The sequence below is a fragment of the Protopterus annectens genome, chromosome 6.part1, assembly GCF_019279795.1.
Source record: "Protopterus annectens isolate FY-2018-M chromosome 6.part1, PAN1.0, whole genome shotgun sequence".
NCBI lineage: Eukaryota > Metazoa > Chordata > Ceratodontiformes > Protopteridae > Protopterus > Protopterus annectens.
Genome location: NC_056738.1, coordinates 260851281 through 260871504, shown reverse-complemented (window position 1 = coordinate 260871504; position 20224 = coordinate 260851281). Strand labels below are relative to the sequence as shown.

The 20224-nt window shown below is 39.1% G+C and overlaps 1 protein-coding gene across 1 annotated transcript in view; it reads left to right on the top strand.

Annotated features, from left to right (window-relative positions):
* The window catches only part of NAALADL1 (N-acetylated alpha-linked acidic dipeptidase like 1), a 712563-nt gene that overhangs the window by 196273 nt on the left and 496066 nt on the right, over positions 1-20224 (top strand). Inside the window, exon 8 of the mRNA XM_044075363.1 lies at positions 10583-10668. Within this exon, the coding sequence (XP_043931298.1) occupies positions 10583-10668 (86 nt within the window). The remainder of the gene's footprint in view (positions 1-10582; positions 10669-20224) is intronic.

Genomic DNA, 20224 nt, shown 5'->3' with positions numbered 1-20224 from the left:
CCCCCAATGCACACAAGGGACAATTTTCAATCATGACCTCTGATGAATGCAGGCATGCATGGAGTTTATATTTTCTCCATGTGTCTCTTTGGGGTTCTTCCCACCCCCGAAAGTCATGCTGAGTGTTACCACCTCAAACTTACCTAAGAATGGAGCATCCATCTAAAGTCTTTGCCTGTTATAGAGGAAAGAGTTGTATAAACCAACTGCTTTGGGCATCATCTGTGGTGTGCAGTATCCTCATGATAGGAGAATACGGATCATGGACTGCCCTATGTCATGGCTAGCCACTTGATGGTTTCAAAATTGGCTCCAGGTGATTCATTGTGTTGATTAATGTTGCTAAAAATGGGCATGGGCATTTGTCAGTGATAAGTAGATTGATGACCTGGCCTACTCTGACCTATGCCAGGGACCCATGCTAACAGTGGAAGTTGTGTCTATGCCTTATTGGCCAATGTGTGTATAATCAGCAGCTCTGGTCCAATATGTTAGTGGCCATCCGACTGGTGTCTAGTTGCCCAGCTTGGATTACCTGGGATGTCTCTTTTGAGAAAAAGCTGGACTTAAAATCAATCAGCCTGCCAAACATGAACAAAGAATTGCTACACTCAATGTAGGTTCAATGACAGGAAGCAGCTTGGAAGTAGATGACATGATGGCAAGGAGGAGCCTGGACATGCTATGCATCCAAGAGCAAAATGGATGGGCAGTGCAGGAAAGTCACTTGACTTTTAATCCACAGTTTAGAAATTGAATTGTGATGAAGGACAGGCTTCAAAAGACAGTAGGATACATCATCAAAATTAGTGGCAGACAGATGGCAATCAGAATTTAGTGTAAGGACAGGAGATTATTCATAATCTCAGCCTATGCAGGGTTATTATAGAGAAGAAAAGAGTACATTCAGACAGCAGTTGCAGGACCTACTAGTTAAAGCAGGACAGCATGAGCTGGTGTTGATAATGGGTGACCTGAATGTACATATCAGGACAGACAGAAGAGGATATGAGGAGTGTCTGGATCCACATGGGTGGGGGCAACAGGAAAAAAGAAGGCAAGGCCATTCTAGACTTTTGTCTGACAAATGACTTGTTGATTGCCAACACATTGTTCAACAAGACAGACCATCACAAGATCACTTACAAGAGTGGCCATCATGCAACTCAGGTAAACTTCTTCCAAGTAAAGGAAGGACACTGGGGTAGAATCAGTGATTTCAAAGTCATCCCCAGTGAAACAGTCAGCAACAGCATAAATCACTGGTTGCCTCAAACAGCTGCAAGCAGTGGTCAGAGAAGGTTCAAGGTCAACAGAGACTAGGTTGAAGATCTGGAAGTTGAGTGGAAGGACAGCACAAGGTTTCAAGGAATTATTCATGGCTCTAGGACCTCAGCAAGAAGGGGAAACAAGTGAAAATGAAGAAGAACGGCAGTGCATCAAAACAGCATAGGATCATAGGAGGTTACAAACAGCTCTAGAGACTTTTTAAGCCTAACCATGCATGCTTCAGTTTTCTCAGTTATCAATGCCCAAGGGCAATTCTCTCCTACAAGGTGCCCATGTCCATAAAGGACACATGTGACAAGCCAGGGGTGAATTTAAGATTTGTTTTAAATTGGTCCCAATTGCATTTGAGTAGGCTTAGGGAACAGCAGTGCCTCACATGAATGGTGAGTCTGTTCCAGAGGAGATATAATCTCTAAGATACATACTTGGCCCTCCAACAGGTTTTGTTTATGTCACAGATGAGCTTTATAGCTTTATATCTTTAGATTTGGTAATTCTAGTGATGTTTGTTTTCTGAGTGTGAAGCAGATCCATCAGGGCTGGATTGGAGAATGCCTTGTAGGTTAAGTATAGCTCGCCTCTTAGTAGTCTATAGGAGTCCAAGCATGGGGACAGGGCTTTAAGGTGGTCCAAACAGGACATGTTATTTACACCTTGTATTCCTTTAGTGAAGAACCCCTGTGCCCACTCCAGGTTGAAAATGTCTAGTCAGGTACATGCTGAAGGATGCATTGTACTAGATTACTGGCCTGATGAGGGCTGAGTATAGTGGAACAATAATTTCATTAGATCTGGATGCCATGCCCTTTGTCACTTTTAGGGGAGTGAATCAATGCTGCAAGTTGCAGGGGTGGTCATCTTCTCAAAGGATATATAATTATGCTTTTTTTACATTTAGTTTTAGTCCATGGCTCTGACACCAGTTATTTGTCTGTGTCAGACCCTCCTGGAGGATATCTACATCTTTGGGTGACACAGTGATTGTGCCTAGCTTACAGACATCAGGAAATCTGGTCAGCCAGAGGCTGCCTATATTTACCTTGACTTCAGAGAAATATATTCCAAGAGGAGAAGACCTAGTACTGACCCTGTTGGACACCACTAGTAACAGGTATTTTGGTGGAGGTGGATTCTTCTACCCTAACTTCATGTGTCTTATGAGTGAGCCATTTGTATAGCCATCAAGTGACATAGGGATTTATGCCTAAATTTACAAGTTTGTCTATAATATCTGAGGGAGGTATTATGACAAATGCCTTTTTGCCACGTATAGGTAGGCAGTATGCACTGTTTTGCCTTTGTTCATAGTTCTAGTGTCCGTCTCAATGTAGTCCATAAGGTTTAGTAGGCATGGCCTGCCCTTGATAAAACTGAACTGGAATGATTCCAGTGCTTGAAGATTTCCTATGTCTTTGCTGATCAGGTCCATAATAATTATTTCCATGGCCTTGCATATAAGACTAGTCAAACGTATGGGTCTGTTGATGGTCCCACTTTGTATAGAGGGTTGTTTGTTGAAGTCCTCCATTTGCTAGATATGAATCCTGTATGGAGGCTGTGGCTGAATAGAGGTTCTAGTGGGCCTGACAGGTAATGATTCAAGCTATTTAGGAGGCATCCTGTGATATCTGGACCAAATGATGCAGTATTTTTAGCTTTTGAGAGTTGAGTGAGGACCTATTCTTTTGGGATAGTTGGGAGAGAAATGGTAGGGAGTATTTCCTGGGGGTGATGGGGGGGAGGGTGAAATTGGAGCTAAATTTATTGTTCAGCAAATTTGCTATAACCTTCATTTCAGTATAGGGAATTCTGTGTACTATTAGTTCAGCCCACTGTTGGGTGTTCCTTTTAAGCTACGTACATAACTGAAAAATGCCTTATGGTCATCCTTAGCCTGGGAGGCTATTTTTGCCTTGAAGTTAACTTTGCAGATTGATTAGTCCCCAGAATTGCTTGTGTGAGGACTATAGAAGTGACATGCAACCAGGCCAGGTATGGAAATAAGGTACATAATTAAAGCTGGTATTAAGTCCAGGAAGTTTTCAAAAAAAAGGAGAAATGCAGGAGAAAGTGGAAGATAGAGAAGAAGATAAAAAAGATGGAACAGGCTAAGATGGAATACTGGTTGGATAACAGAGGCTAAGAAAGGAGTTACAATAGCAAAGAACAAGGCATCATAGGCACTCTACCAGCTTCTGGAAATTTACTGGGTAGATGGCACAAATGCACTCTATCAGCTTGCAAGACAAAGACAGAAAGATAAAGATGATGGTCAAACACCCTTCATAAGGGATACCATCAACAATCTGCTCACCAGCCCAGAGGATATCAAAGGCAGGAGTACTTCTAGCAGCTTCTGAGTGAAGAAAATGTCATAGCTGTACTGCCCCAAACAAATCCTACAATAAAAGAATGGAAAGAGCCCAACCTAGAAGAACAACCACAATAATGAAAATGAGGTCAGGGAAAGCAGCAGGGCTCAGATGAGGTCACAACAGATATGATTGAGATTTCGGGTGAGATAGGGGAGAAATGGCACCTAAGGGTGCTTGATAGCAGTATGGAGAGAAAGGCATATCCCGGATAATTGGAGAACAATCATATTACTTCCAGTGTACAGGAATAAAGGTGGCATCCATAACTTTGGGCAGTGCAGAGTATCAAACTCCTATTATACTGCATTAAAGTTCTGGAGAGGGTGCTTAATAAATGAATGTGCAGAGTAGTAGAAAGTAAGGTGGAATATGAGCAGTTTGGATTCAGATCAGGATGCAGCACAACTGACCCAATGTTTGTGAGACACGTAGCTGAGAAGAGGTTAGAGATGAAGAAAGAATCCAACTGAGCATTCCTAGTTTTGGAGAAAGCATATGGCAAGGTCCCAAGAAAGCTGATTTAGGCAGTCATGTGGTGCTTCTAAGCCCCATAAAAATTGGTAGGATTAGTGGAGGCTGTGTTTTCTGTCTCACAGATGGGTTCTCAGTAGGAGTGGGTATGCATCAGGGCTCAGCTTTTAGTCCACTGCTGTTCATACTGGTGAAGCACTACATTAGCAAATAGGTCAGAGGGGGCAGATAACAAAGCTGCTGTATGCAGATGATGTGCCATTACAGGCAGACTCTGAGGAATAACTTCAGCAAAGGATAGGGGAATGGAATGCAAAACTGAAGGTACATTAGATGAAACTGAGTACACATGAAACAGTTGTAATGGCAGAAAACTGGAGAAATCAGAAGAAGCTAAGAACTGAAATAGACGGAAAAATAGTGGAACAGGTTAACACCTTCATATATCTGGTAGGGGTGGTTGAGAAGAAGGGAAGTCTGAATGTGGGTGTCAAAGCTAGAATCAAAGGGGCATAGCCCACTTAGACAGAGTGTCAGGGGAAGTGTATAACAGAAGAATGCCAAAGAAGCTTAAAAGTAAGGCGGACAATACAGTGGGACAGCCAGTGCTACCATATGGTACAGAAATCTGGGCAATAAAGGTAGAGCAGTTGATGAAGCTAGAGGTGATGGAGATGAAGTGCCTAATACCGATGGTAGGATGCACACTGTGGGACAGATGAAGAAATGAGGATATCAGCGCAGAAGCCAAAGTAGCTCCGATTACACAAAAGGTCAAAGAGAACAGATGATGGTGGCTGGGGTACATGTACAGAAAAGCAAACAACGATCTGGTGGAAAAGATTTTGAACAGACAAGAACAATGCAAGAGGAAATGGGGGCATCCAGGAAAAATGTGGATAGATTGTATTAGACTAGACCAGCAACAGTCAGGCATGACTGACAAAGAAGGTAGAAGAGTGGTACTGAAGCAGGAGAGATGGCAAAAGTTGACACAACACCCTGATCATATGTAGAAAAGGGAGAAAAAAGGGAGTTGATGATGATAAAATGATGAGGGAGCCCAAGAGGTTGGTGCTCCAGCTTTCCAGAAGGATTTTCAAAGACAAATATTGCATCTTCCCCATCCATGCCATCTGCCAAGTCAATGCTTTCTACATTAACGTCTTGACATGTTTTTTATGTTCTGAGGCTTGTATGCCATTTAGCCAGCTGTTGTTTGAAACTCCCTGTTTTCCCATGCAGATATTTTATCTGGTTAGTGAAGTTGTCACTCCTTTAATGGCAATGTTTTTCTTCCTTTAAATTTTATATTTCCTTCCTGAGTCTTCTAGTGAACATTTTAGCTCGCTCATGTCTGAAGCTGCACCTGCAACATAGAAAGTACAGTATTAAATATTTAGTCTGAAGGAATTCCCTGTGGGCAAAGAAAAGCATATCACTGCCACACCCACAGCTTTTTAACCAAGTACATGGGGACAGAAGAAGTAATGAATGTGGAGCTCAGTGTACATTACATGCTTTTGTAATACAACATGTAGAAGTGTGCTACAACATGGAGGAAATACTGCATGCTGCTGTAGTCACATTTATGTAGAAGTATGGATTTTAGGTAATGTTCCTTAGACACTGAGAAGGGGGTAGTGATCCACACACACCAGTTATAAAGGCAATGTCCATTGCGCACTACATTTTACTGCCACTGGTCAGCTTGATGCTAATGCCTGCCATATTGCCTGCTGCCTTGTGTTACCTTGGTGGCCATGGACATTATTTTCCCCCTATGCATTTGGTTATTGAAGTTGTAAACATGGCACTACATTTTTCTCTTTGTCTACAGGAAATTCACAACAGCCATATTTCTCTGCAGCTGAATGTCACTTCAACCATGTGTCCCCAACCAAATGTACCGCAGAGAAATGCCTTGCTGTCTAAGTGCCTGAACATAGCTCTCAACCTTCCATCCCCAAAATGTGGAACAGTAGCCCTCATAATGTGAAGCAAATGGGCAAAATGTGGAACACATGCAAACAACTTCAACTAAGGTCATAGGATAGTTAAATATGCTGGTTTTACTCATAAAAACTATTGTTTAATGAGTTAATGATTCATTTGCATTTACCATGGATATCGATTAAAACATTCCTAACACAGAATGCGTGTCAGACTCTTTCAGTGTGGATCTCTGAGGAGCATGAACATTTTAAGACCCCAAATTACATATGATCCTTGTAATGAGGTACACGAGAGGTATACACTTGAACCAGGGTATGCCCCATTATGATATATGCAAAACTGGGACAACATCCCATGCTAAGGCCTGCTGTATAGAACAAAGGCAAGTTAATGATGGCATTTACTAGTTCTCTGTTCAGTTTCCAAGGCATTGTAGTCTAACTGTATCAGTCAGACATGTTAAGTCATTGTCATTCCTCGAAAAACATGCATGCTGTTTTCTTAATTAATTTGTAATTGCTGTTTTGCAAGTGTTTCAAAGCCTCTCACTTTAAATCTTCCACTCTTAACTTTTCAATATCACATGACTCAGTTAACGGTGTACAGTTGAATTCCTTCATCAATACTATACAAACATCTTACAATATCTCAGTGACTGCTTGAGCTACACACACACACACACACACACACACACACACACACACACACACACACACACACACACACACACATACATACACAGACACACACACACAGAGACACACACACACACACACACACACACACACACACACACACACACACACACACACACACACTGTCAAGAGTATTTTGTTCAGCCAGCTGTCGGTTTTCATATGAGGCCATACAGTTCTGTTTGTATGTTGCTTGGCTGTTGAGATATTTATAGAAATATGAACGTCACAGTAACATGAATGGATAGTATATGAATAACACTGAATATATTTTAGCTACGTTAGAAAGGAATCAAGTATCAGTGCAGGTGTGTTGCTCATTGTGTAAAGTTTAAGCTGAAATCTTTCAGTAGCTTGAATGTTGCACGCTTTTGATGTTATTAATGTAAATATAAACAGACATTAATATACATCTGGAAGTATCACTAAAATGATCCCAGGAAATGCCGAGAAGCTTTACATGGTTTAATGAGCTAAACTCTTCTTGACTCAACAATTTATTTCTGAAATGTAGACATTAGCTTTGCTAGTCATTATACTTAAATCTCTTTTGCCTCATCAGCTGAATTCCACCAAAATCTCCATCTTCTGCCTCATCAGCTGACTTCCATCACTTCAGCATACCTCATGTCTTGTAAAGATTCTGCCGAAATTTATTTATTTAAAATACTATACATAAATATGAGTTCCTCTCACTGAATTATAAAGGGGGAATGTAGACTCATCTCATTGGATTACAGAGCGGAGGTTTGGTGGTATTCATTAGGATTGCAAAAAGTGTCAGACAGCTTCTATACTCCCCATTTATTGTAAAGACAAGCACTAGCACTTGGTGGAGTAACTCCACGGAGAGCAGAGCCATACAGATTTATTTATTTCACTTTGAAACTGGTTTGTAGGCTGGTCCTCAGATCATTTTCAGACATGATCTGGGCCAATAGGTATTTACAGCAGGAACATCAGTTATAAATGTAAGACATCATATCTAAACATGTATAGCATATGCAGATAACAAAATAAATGGCTCATTGAAAAGAATGTGACTCGTTTGTGTTCACCTTACAGAAGTTCAATCACAAATGATCAAAACATCCAAAATGTGAACACCATTAGGGGTTAAATAAAATCACAATGAAAAAAAGTATTTTTATAGGGAGGAAGCCAACCTACATTCCCCTCCCCCCCGTGTGGGGGGTGCTGCACTACTCACACCCATGCTACTTTATCTGTCTATCTATCTATCTATCTATCTATCTATCTATCTATCTATCTATCTATCTATATGTCTATGGTGCATTTAGAAATGGCTAAACTACTACACATTGATGTTGTTAAGGCTGTTACAAAAATTGGAAAACATATCAACAGTTAAGTGCGCCTTCTCTGAGACATAACCTTGTAGTATGCAAATAATAATATCTTTTTTGTCAAAACCCTCTTCACCCCATATATAGGAGTGCTGCTTCTGCCAATTATACAGTTCAACTATGAGATTACACAATACCAGGGAAAACGCATAAACCCCAATCCTGGTGTTATAATGATCTCACACAATTACTGATTTGTTGACCAAATTGTTTGACAAAACAGCTGTCAACTACATCTACAGTTAAAGCAAACAGTGTCTGTGAACCCTGAGGTCAAACTGTCAAGGGGAAAAGAGAAATCCCTATTATAATGGCAATTTGTACTTCTAAGAAAAAACTGGCTGGTTGCACACTTAATGATTGCACAAATGAATGTCAATCACCAGTGTTTTGAATAAACACCTGACATCCTGATATATTATAAAACACACATGATTGTGTCGTACTTAGTAGTCATGCTAAATAAACTTCAGTATTACAAAATATTTTTTTTATAAGAATTTATACTAGATATATATATAACATGTAAAAACATAGTTTATTGTAAGCATGGTATACTACAGGTTTGTATGGTATTTTAATTTAAGTGTTTACAATGATCATTGTTTCAGTTATTACATTATTTTGAGAAGATTAGTGAGTTTGCTTCACTATGCAGAGGATGGGAATCTCTAACTGTGTTCACTGAAAAAAACTGCCGAAAAGGACTTTTAAAGTGTTTTTTGCAGGGGAGCAAGCCTACAACACCTCTTGACCTTATATATACCAGCTTCATGGATGCACCAACATGAGCAAGGGCAAAATCCCCCCAAAAGGAAATCACTTCTGGCACAACTCACCAGCAGTGAATTCATATGGAGGAACTCCAATCAATGGTGAGCTGAACCTTGAGCAATTGAAGCTCAAGGGTTTAGTCTTCATCCAAAAGTAGGTTATCTGTTTACTTAATGTATGCATGCTACTCTGTATTTTTAGCCTGTGTAAAAACAGGACCATTTGTGTTCATTTGTAGGATGCCTTAGTGTTTTCTTTTTTGAATATTTTGAAATTTTCAAGGATTTTTATTGATTTATAGTGAAACTTGCAATAATATTTGTAAAACAGTTGGTTTCCTAATGTGTTTTAGTAGCTGTTCCATCACTACAAGTGTCCAGACAGCAAAATTATTAGCTCTTGTTCCTGTCTTTAGAATGTAAACTGTATGGTAGCCTGTTGGCCTACGTGTCCCTAAGGCTTCATGTATATATTCCCAGCATTACTGGTTCCGCCTAAAAATGGAAATGGGTCCTGGGGACAGATGTTTTCTACTTCTGCATTCTTCCTCTTTCAGCACTTCTGTTTCTGTAATATTATTTATGAAAGCAGACCATGCATATGCAGTTTCAATATCAACAGGTCTTCCTGGACTCAGTTCATATATCACTGCTAACACTGGGCAATATAAAGGAAAGACAGCAAGTAAGTGACCATAACTTCAGCAACATTCATCAGTAATGAATGGCACAGTGTATCACCTTTGGAAATGAAGTTTAAATGATCTCAATTTCTATTACCCTGGTCTGCTGAAAGGCAATCGTTCTACCTTTATTGGAAGATACTCCTTTCTTTTGTCTGTCCTGAATAAATGATCGGCTTTAAAATCTTCAGAAAGACAGACTTCTATGCTAAGTTCTTGTGTGTGTGTGTGTGTGTGTGTGTGTGTGTGTGTGTGTGTGTGTGTGTGTGTGTGTGTGTGTGCGCGTGTGTGTGTGTGTTTGTCTGTCTGTGTGGGGAAATACTGCCATAGCACAGACGGTGTGGAAGAACAGACTCTGTGGAAAAAGCTATAGACAGTAGCATAACAATTGCTATTAGAAGTCTGAAAACTTTATTCCTGCAGCAGCACAAGTAAAACTTTATGTTTATGTCATGATAAATGTAGTGTTATCCGGATAAAAAGGGGTAGAGTGCTGTGTCAACAAACAAGGGGAATTTGTAAAGAACACATGTATTAAGGCATAAAACTGCTTGTGGGGTTTAAAAAGCAACAGTGGACAAGTTTGAGCAAAATGTGTGTGTGGTGGGGGGAGTAGCTATCTACAAATTTGAATTGTCATTAATTGTTGGGTAAAGGACCAGGACATTCCCCAAATGTGTCTCTCTCTGCCTCAAGTATTTTCTTTAACCATCTATTTGAATTTATAGCAACTGAATACCAATTATATTTCATGACTGTTGTTCATCCTCGTCTGTTATATAGTTTTGAATAAACATGCCAGGCACCTTCATATTCTTACTTAAATAACTGATGAATGTGTATGTGTGTTAAACTCTATTCCTAAATGGTAGCTTAAGCTTAACCAGGCTTGAGCTTCAGATTCTGAAAACTGCAAAAAATAAAAGGAAATTGTGTATTTTAATTCACTCTGCAATATTGTTCCTTTTTCAGTGATGTCCAAGTGAATGTGTATAACAAGGCAATGGTTAAAAAGTCTGATAATGTCATGGGAATAATACAGGGCAGTGTTGAACCTGGTAAGTTCCAATAAAGCTGTACGTAAATACTTTTACATAAAGCATATTTAGTTTAAATGAAGTTACTTATGTATGATGATAATTAAAGCAAGTCTGCCTCAGAATGCTACTTATTCAGTCAGTCAAGCATAACAAAATGTGGCAGGCAGCCCTTGTAAGTTGATTCTAGTTACTTTTTTCTTGTTAACTATAACCTTTAACAGAATATTGTATTAAGTGAACAACTATATAGACTAAGAAACTGTATTAAATTAAATAACATACCTTTCTACACGCAACTAATACTATTGGTCTTGTCATCACTAGTATAAATCATACCAAGGACTGCAGTAGTCATCCAGTCTGAGGATGGGGTCATTGTCAGTACATATTTTATAACAGTTCTGGAAAGACACCTGACCAATGAACAAATGAATAAGCAACTGAGGAAAATTCCACCTTTGAAATCATCTATTTAATGAAAGTAACAGTTAGGATAACAGTATGTATGATATCAAATTCATCTAAAAGCTTCCAACTCAGCAACAAATGCAAAGAACAGTCATGATTTAATTGGTGGAAGCTCCTCTGGTAAAGGTGAATTGGCATACTACACTTATTTATCTTTTGTCTCTGAATGTGCCATGTACAGCTGCACAAGTGTTACATATTTGCAACATGAGGCATATATATATATATATATATATATATATATATATATACACACACACACACACACACACACACACACACACACATATATATATATATATGTATATATGGTTTACAATCAAAATATTGAAAATTAGTTGAACGTCCTGCTCCTGTTCGAACATGGTAGGAGTGACATTTGGTATGTCGACAGTCAAGTGAATGGCAGTTAAGAAGATGGTCAGCAGGGCAGAGAAATGCAGCATGTTTGTAAATGGCAACTGTCGACATTAAGATTGAAAACGGACTGTTGATGTAATGCGTCGATCATCTGACCTCATTAATATTCATGAAGTGATGAAATGCATCGAGGATATCAACAATCTCAGTTTTGAATTCTGCAATTTTGATAGTAAACCTATATAAACTTATAGACGGAGAGCTACAGATAAAGATATATTATTAACAAAACATTTTGAGATTGTTCGCATATGAAAAGTTGTTAATCTGTTTACAAACAAGGAAAAAACAGAAACCAAAACTAGAAAATAAAATAAAACAGGTACTGTGGAACAAAAGCCTGAACTAGCGAAACAGATGGACCATTGGTCCATCTGTTTCGCTAGTTCGGGCTTTTGTTCCACAGTACCTGTTTTATTTTCTTTTCTTGTTAATCTGTTTAGTTTATGTGTTATTTTGTGCATGCACAATAATATGTACAGAATCTGCATTTTGGCTTTAGAGTTGCCGCAGGCGAAAAACTGATTTACTTGTACTCAAAACATCTACTCTCCTATTATTTTTGAGTCAACAACTTCTGTTTATATTACTAACATTGTAGCAATCATAAAAAGTACAAGCATATGAATTGGGTTTATGTATGATTTCTAATGGTGTTGTTGCCCTTCTTATCCAAGTTTACTGCTGCATTTTGTAGCACTTGCATATCAGTCTACCACTTACCAGAGTAGGGTAACTGCCACAGAATAAACTCGAGAGTTATGAACCAAAAATTAAGAAGTTGGAGGAGCAAAGGCCCTAACCTACAAGTGATGTGCAGTTTTTAAATATTATTATCATTCATTTAGAAAGTTAATAGAACAACATGATTTTCTTTAATGTGCATTTTCTGAAGAATAAAGATGTTAGGACTCTTAATATCAGGCATTATTTAATGACTGTAATACAAAATATGTGACAAATGAATAAATATTTTTCTGAGGGACAGAGGAAAAAAAAAGCAATCAATATGAGATATGTTCTGAAAAATCAAATACATTTGAGAGCTGAGCAGGTCAGTCTACAGGCTACTTCATTAAATGTATTACACCAACTAAGCTCACTAGAAGAAACCTGTACAAATATAACTATCCATACTGATATCTGTCTGTCTGTCTGTCTGTTTATCTATATATCTATCTATGAATGTATCTAGGTAAAACACTATTTACAAAAGTAAGGGCTTTCACCAGTCAGCTTTCTATATGGACTTAATCAGACTAAATTACACATGACAATGAAATACCTTTATGAAATGAATACTTTAAAAATCCCATGATGTTAAGAAGCAATAAAATGCATCACCAATCAGTTAATGAACTAGGTCACAGTTAATGTGATTTATAACACCTCCTGCACTTTAGTTCTGGTTTATTGATCTGGTTTCAGTTTTATTTCAGAAGAGACAGCTTTATGGTCAGACCTAACCAGTGACAATTATATGTAAGGGATGGTGTAAGATGTCCCCATATTAGTAAACACAAGATCGAAGATGTTTTTCTCCTTAGTGGGGTCTCTGACTAATTGTTACAGGGTGCTTGTATTGACAAAGTGCAGGAATCACTACGCTTGTGCAGTATTGGTAGTGTGGGTTTCCCAGTTTATAGATGGATAGTTTATCTGACTAATTGTTACAGGGTGCTTGTATTGACAAAGTCCAGGAATCACTATGCTTGTGCAATATTGGTGGTGTGGGTTTCCCAGTTTATAGATGGATAGTTTATCTGACTAATTGTTACAGGGTGCTTGTATTGACAAAGTGCAGGAATCACTATGCTTGTGCAGTATTGGTAGTGTGGGTTTCCCAGTTTATGGATGGATAGTTTATCTGACTAATTGTTACAGGGCGTTTGTATTGACAAAGTGCAGGAATCACTATGCTTGTGCAGTATTGATAGTGTGGGTTTCCCAGTTTATAGATGGATAGTTTATCTGACTAATTGTTACAGGGCGTTTGTATTGACAAAGTGCAGGAATCACTATGCTTGTGCAGTATTGGTAGTGTGGGTTTCCCAGTTTATAGATGGATAGTTTATCTGACTAATTGTTACAGGGCGCTTGTATTGACAAAGTGCAGGAATCACTATGCTTGTGCAGTATTGGTAGTGTGGATTTCCCAGTTTATAGATGGATAGTTTATCTGACTAATTGTTACAGGGCATTTGTATTGACAAAGTGCAGGAATCACTATGCTTGTGCAGTATTGGTAGTGTGGGTTTCCCAGTTTATAGATGGATAGTTTATCTGACTAATTGTTACAGGGCGCTTGTATTGACAAAGTGCAGGAATCACTATGCTTGTGCAGTATTGGTAGTGTGGGTTTCCCAGTATATAGATGGATAGTTTATCGGACTAATTGTTACAGGGCGTTTGTATTGACAAAGTGCAGGAATCACTATGCTTGTGCAGTATTGGTAGTGTGGGTTTCCCAGTTTATGGATGGATAGTTTATCTGACTAATTGTTACAGGGCGCTTGTATTGACAAAGTGCAGGAATCACTATGCTTGTGCAGTATTGGTAGTGTGGGTTTCCCAGTTTATAGATGGATAGTTTATCTGACTAATTGTTACAGGGTGCTTGTATTGACAAAGTGCAGGAATCACTATGCTTGTGCAGTATTGGTAGTGTGGGTTTCCCAGTTTATAGATGGATAGTTTATCTGACTAATTGTTACAGGGCTTGTATTGACAAAGTGCAGGAATCACTATGCTTGTGCAGTATTGGTAGTGTGGGTTTCCCAGTTTATAGATGGATAGTTTATCTGACTAATTGTTACAGGGCGCTTGTATTGACAAAGTGCAGGAATCACTATGCTTGTGCAGTATTGGTAGTGTGGGTTTCCCAGTTTATAGATGGATAGTTTATCTGACTAATTGTTACAGGGCTTGTATTGACAAAGTGCAGGAATCACTATGCTTGTGCAGTATTGATAGTGTGGGTTTCCCAGTTTATAGATGGATAGTTTATCTGACTAATTGTTACAGGGCGCTTGTATTGACAAAGTGCAGGAATCACTATGCTTGTGCAGTATTGGTAGTGTGGGTTTCCCAGTTTATGGATGGATAGTTTATCTGACTAATTGTTACAGGGCGTTTGTATTGACAAAGTGCAGGAATCACTATGCTTGTGCAGTATTGGTAGTGTGGGTTTCCCAGTTTATGGATGGATAGTTTATCTGACTAATTGTTACAGGGTGCTTGTATTGACAAAGTGCAGGAATCACTATGCTTGTGCAGTATTGGTAGTGTGGGTTTCCCAGTTTATAGATGGATAGTTTATCTGACTAATTGTTACAGGGCATTTGTATTGACAAAGTGCAGGAATCACTATGCTTGTGCAGTATTGATAGTGTGGGTTTCCCAGTTTATAGATGGATAGTTTATCTGACTAATTGTTACAGGGCATTTGTATTGACAAAGTGCAGGAATCACTATGCTTGTGCAGTATTGGTAGTGTGGGTTTCCCAGTTTATAGATGGATAGTTTAACTAATTGTTACAGGGTGCTTGTATTGACAAAGTGCAGGAATCACTATGCTTGTGCAGTATTGGTAGTGTGGGTTTCCCAGTTTATAGATGGATAGTTTAACTAATTGTTACAGGGCGCTTGTATTGACAGAGTGCAGGAATCACTATGCTTGTGCAGTATTGGTAGTGTGGGTTTCCCAGTTTATAGATGGATAGTTTATCTGACTAATTGTTACAGGGCGCTTGTACTGACAAAGTGCAGGAATCACTATGCTTGTGCAGTATTGGTAGTGTGGGTTTCCCAGTTTATGGATGGATAGTTTATCTGACTAATTGTTACAGGGCGCTTGTATTGACAAAGTGCAGGAATCACTATGCTTGTGCAGTATTGGTAGTGTGGGTTTCCCAGTTTATAGATGGATAGTTTATCTGACTAATTGTTACAGGGCTTGTATTGACAAAGTGCAGGAATCACTATGCTTGTGCAGTATTGGTAGTGTGGGTTTCCCAGTTTATAGATGGATAGTTTATCTGACTAATTGTTACAGGGCGTTTGTATTTACAAAGTGCAGGAATAACTATGCTTGTGCAGTATTGGTAGTGTGGGTTTCCCAGTTTATAGATGGATAGTTTATCTGACTAATTGTTACAGGGCGCTTGTATTGACAAAGTGCAGGAATCACTATGCTTGTGCAGTATTGGTAGTGTGGGTTTCCCAGTTTATAGATGGATAGTTTATCTGACTAATTGTTACAGGGCTTGTATTGACAGAGTGCAGGAATCACTATGCTTGTGCAGTATTGGTAGTGTGGGTTTCCCAGTTTATAGATGGATAGTTTATCTGACTAATTGTTACAGGGCTTGTACTGACAAAGTGCAGGAATCACTATGCTTGTGCAGTATTGGTAGTGTGGGTTTCCCAGTTTATAGATGGATAGTTTATCTGACTAATTGTTACAGGGCGTTTGTATTGACAAAGTGCAGGAATCACTATGCTTGTGCAGTATTGGTAGTGTGGGTTTCCCAGTTTATAGATGGATAGTTTATCTGACTAATTGTTACAGGGCGCTTGTATTGACAAAGTGCAGGAATCACTATGCTTGTGCAGTATTGGTAGTGTGGGTTTCCCAGTTTATGGATGGATAAATTATCTGACTAATTGTTACAGGGCGCTTGTACTGACAAAGTGCAGGAATCACTATGCTTGTGCAGTATTGGTAGTGTGGGTTTCCCAGTTTATAGATGGATAGTTTATCTGACTAATTGTTACACGGCCGTTGTATTGACAAAGTGCAGGAATCACTATGCTTGTGCAGTATTGGTAGTGTGGGTTTCCCAGTTTATAGATGGATAGTTTATCTGACTAATTGTTACAGGGCGTTTGTATTGACAAAGTGCAGGAATAACTATGCTTGTGCAGTATTGGTAGTGTGGGTTTCCCAGTTTATAGATGGATAGTTTATCTGACTAATTGTTACAGGGCGCTTGTATTGACAAAGTGCAGGAATCACTATGCTTGTGCAGTATTGGTAGTGTGGGTTTCCCAGTTTATGGATGGATAGTTTATCTGACTAATTGTTACAGGGCGTTTGTATTGACAAAGTGCAGGAATCACTATGCTTGTGCAGTATTGGTAGTGTGGGTTTCCCAGTTTATGGATGGATAGTTTATCTGACTAATTGTTACAGGGTGCTTGTATTGACAAAGTGCAGGAATCACTATGCTTGTGCAGTATTGGTAGTGTGGGTTTCCCAGTTTATAGATGGATAGTTTATCTGACTAATTGTTACAGGGCATTTGTATTGACAAAGTGCAGGAATCACTATGCTTGTGCAGTATTGATAGTGTGGGTTTCCCAGTTTATAGATGGATAGTTTATCTGACTAATTGTTACAGGGCATTTGTATTGACAAAGTGCAGGAATCACTATGCTTGTGCAGTATTGGTAGTGTGGGTTTCCCAGTTTATAGATGGATAGTTTAACTAATTGTTACAGGGTGCTTGTATTGACAAAGTGCAGGAATCACTATGCTTGTGCAGTATTGGTAGTGTGGGTTTCCCAGTTTATAGATGGATAGTTTAACTAATTGTTACAGGGCGCTTGTATTGACAGAGTGCAGGAATCACTATGCTTGTGCAGTATTGGTAGTGTGGGTTTCCCAGTTTATAGATGGATAGTTTATCTGACTAATTGTTACAGGGCTTGTACTGACAAAGTGCAGGAATCACTATGCTTGTGCAGTATTGGTAGTGTGGGTTTCCCAGTTTATGGATGGATAGTTTATCTGACTAATTGTTACAGGGCTTGTATTGACAAAGTGCAGGAATCACTATGCTTGTGCAGTATTGGTAGTGTGGGTTTCCCAGTTTATAGATGGATAGTTTATCTGACTAATTGTTACAGGGCGCTTGTATTGACAAAGTGCAGGAATCACTATGCTTGTGCAGTATTGGTAGTGTGGGTTTCCCAGTTTATAGATGGATAGTTTATCTGACTAATTGTTACAGGGCGTTTGTATTTACAAAGTGCAGGAATAACTATGCTTGTGCAGTATTGGTAGTGTGGGTTTCCCAGTTTATAGATGGATAGTTTATCTGACTAATTGTTACAGGGCGCTTGTATTGACAAAGTGCAGGAATCACTATGCTTGTGCAGTATTGGTAGTGTGGGTTTCCCAGTTTATAGATGGATAGTTTATCTGACTAATTGTTACAGGGCTTGTATTGACAGAGTGCAGGAATCACTATGCTTGTGCAGTATTGGTAGTGTGGGTTTCCCAGTTTATAGATGGATAGTTTATCTGACTAATTGTTACAGGGCGCTTGTACTGACAAAGTGCAGGAATCACTATGCTTGTGCAGTATTGGTACTGTGGGTTTCCCAGTTTATAGATGGATAGTTTATCTGACTAATTGTTACAGGGCGTTTGTATTGACAAAGTGCAGGAATCACTATGCTTGTGCAGTATTGGTAGTGTGGGTTTCCCAGTTTATAGATGGATAGTTTATCTGACTAATTGTTACAGGGCGCTTGTATTGACAAAGTGCAGGAATCACTATGCTTGTGCAGTATTGGTAGTGTGGGTTTCCCAGTTTATGGATGGATAAATTATCTGACTAATTGTTACAGGGCACTTGTACTGACAAAGTGCAGGAATCACTATGCTTGTGCAGTATTGGTAGTGTGGGTTTCCCAGTTTATAGATGGATAGTTTATCTGACTAATTGTTACAGGGCGCTTGTATTGACAAAGTGCAGGAATCACTATGCTTGTGCAGTATTGGTAGTGTGGGTTTCCCAGTTTATAGATGGATAGTTTATCTGACTAATTGTTACAGGGCGTTTGTATTGACAAAGTGCAGGAATAACTATGCTTGTGCAGTATTGGTAGTGTGGGTTTCCCAGTTTATAGATGGATAGTTTATCTGACTAATTGTTACAGGGCGCTTGTATTGACAAAGTGCAGGAATCACTATGCTTGTGCAGTATTGGTAGTGTGGGTTTCCCAGTTTATAGATGGATAGTTTATCTGACTAATTGTTACAGGGCGCTTGTATTGACAGAGTGCAGGAATCACTATGCTTGTGCAGTATTGGTAGTGTGGGTTTCCCAGTTTATAGATGGATAGTTTATCTGACTAATTGTTACAGGGCGCTTGTACTGACAAAGTGCAGGAATCACTATGCTTGTGCAGTATTGGTAGTGTGGGTTTCCCAGTTTATAGATGGATAGTTTATCTGACTAATTGTTACAGGGCGTTTGTATTGACAAAGTGCAGGAATCACTATGCTTGTGCAGTATTGGTAGTGTGGGTTTCCCAGTTTATAGATGGATAGTTTATCTGACTAATTGTTACAGGGCGCTTGTATTGACAAAGTGCAGGAATCACTATGCTTGTGCAGTATTGGTAGTGTGGGTTTCCCAGTTTATGGATGGATAGTTTATCTGACTAATTGTTACAGGGCACTTGTATTGACAAAGTGCAGGAATCACTATGCTTGTGCAGTATTGATAGTGTGGGTTTCCCAGTTTATAGATGGATAGTTTATCTGACTAATTGTTACAGGGCGCTTGTATTGACAAAGTGCAGGAATCACTATGCTTGTGCAGTATTGGTAGTGTGGGTTTCCCAGTTTATAGATGGATAGTTTATCTGACTAATTGTTACAGGGCATTTGTATTGACAAAGTGCAGGAATCACTATGCTTGTGCAGTATTGGTAGTGTGGGTTTCCCAGTTTATGGATGGATAGTTTATCTGACTAATTGTTACAGGGCGTTTGTATTGACAAAGTGCAGGAATCACTATGCTTGTGCAGTATTGGTAGTGTGGGTTTCCCAGTTTATAGATGGATAGTTTATCTGACTAATTGTTACAGGGTGCTTGTATTGACAAAGTGCAGGAATCACTATGCTTGTGCAGTATTGGTAGTGTGGGTTTCCCAGTTTATAGATGGATAGTTTATCTGACTAATTGTTACAGGGCGCTTGTATTGACAGAGTGCAGGAATCACTATGCTTGTGCAGTATTGGTAGTGTGGGTTTCCCAATTTATAGATGGATAGTTTATCTGACTAATTGTTACAGGGTGCTTGTATTGACAAAGTGCAGGAATCACTATGCTTGTGCAGTATTGGTAGTGTGGGTTTCCCAGTTTATGGATGGATAGTTTATCTGACTAATTGTTGCAGGGCACTTGTATTGACAAAGTGCAGGAATCACTATGCTTGTGCAGTATTGGTAGTGTGGGTTTCCTAGTTTATAGATGGATAGTTTATCTGACTAATTGTTACAGGGCACTTGTATTGACAAAGTGCAGGAATCACTATGCTTGTGCAGTATTGGTAGTGTGGGTTTCCCAGTTTATAGATGGATAGTTTATCTGACTAATTGTTACAGGGCACTTGTATTGACAAAGTGCAGAAATCACTATGCTTGTGCAGTATTGATAGTGTGGGTTTCCCAGTTTATAGATGGATAGTTTATCTGACTAATTGTTACAGGGCGTTTGTATTGACAAAGTGCAGGAATCACTATGCTTGTGCAGTATTGGTAGTGTGGGTTTCCCAGTTTATGGATGGATAGTTTATCTGACTAATTGTTACAGGGTGCTTGTATTGACAAAGTGCAGGAATCACTATGCTTGTGCAGTATTGGTAGTGTGGGTTTCCCAGTTTATGG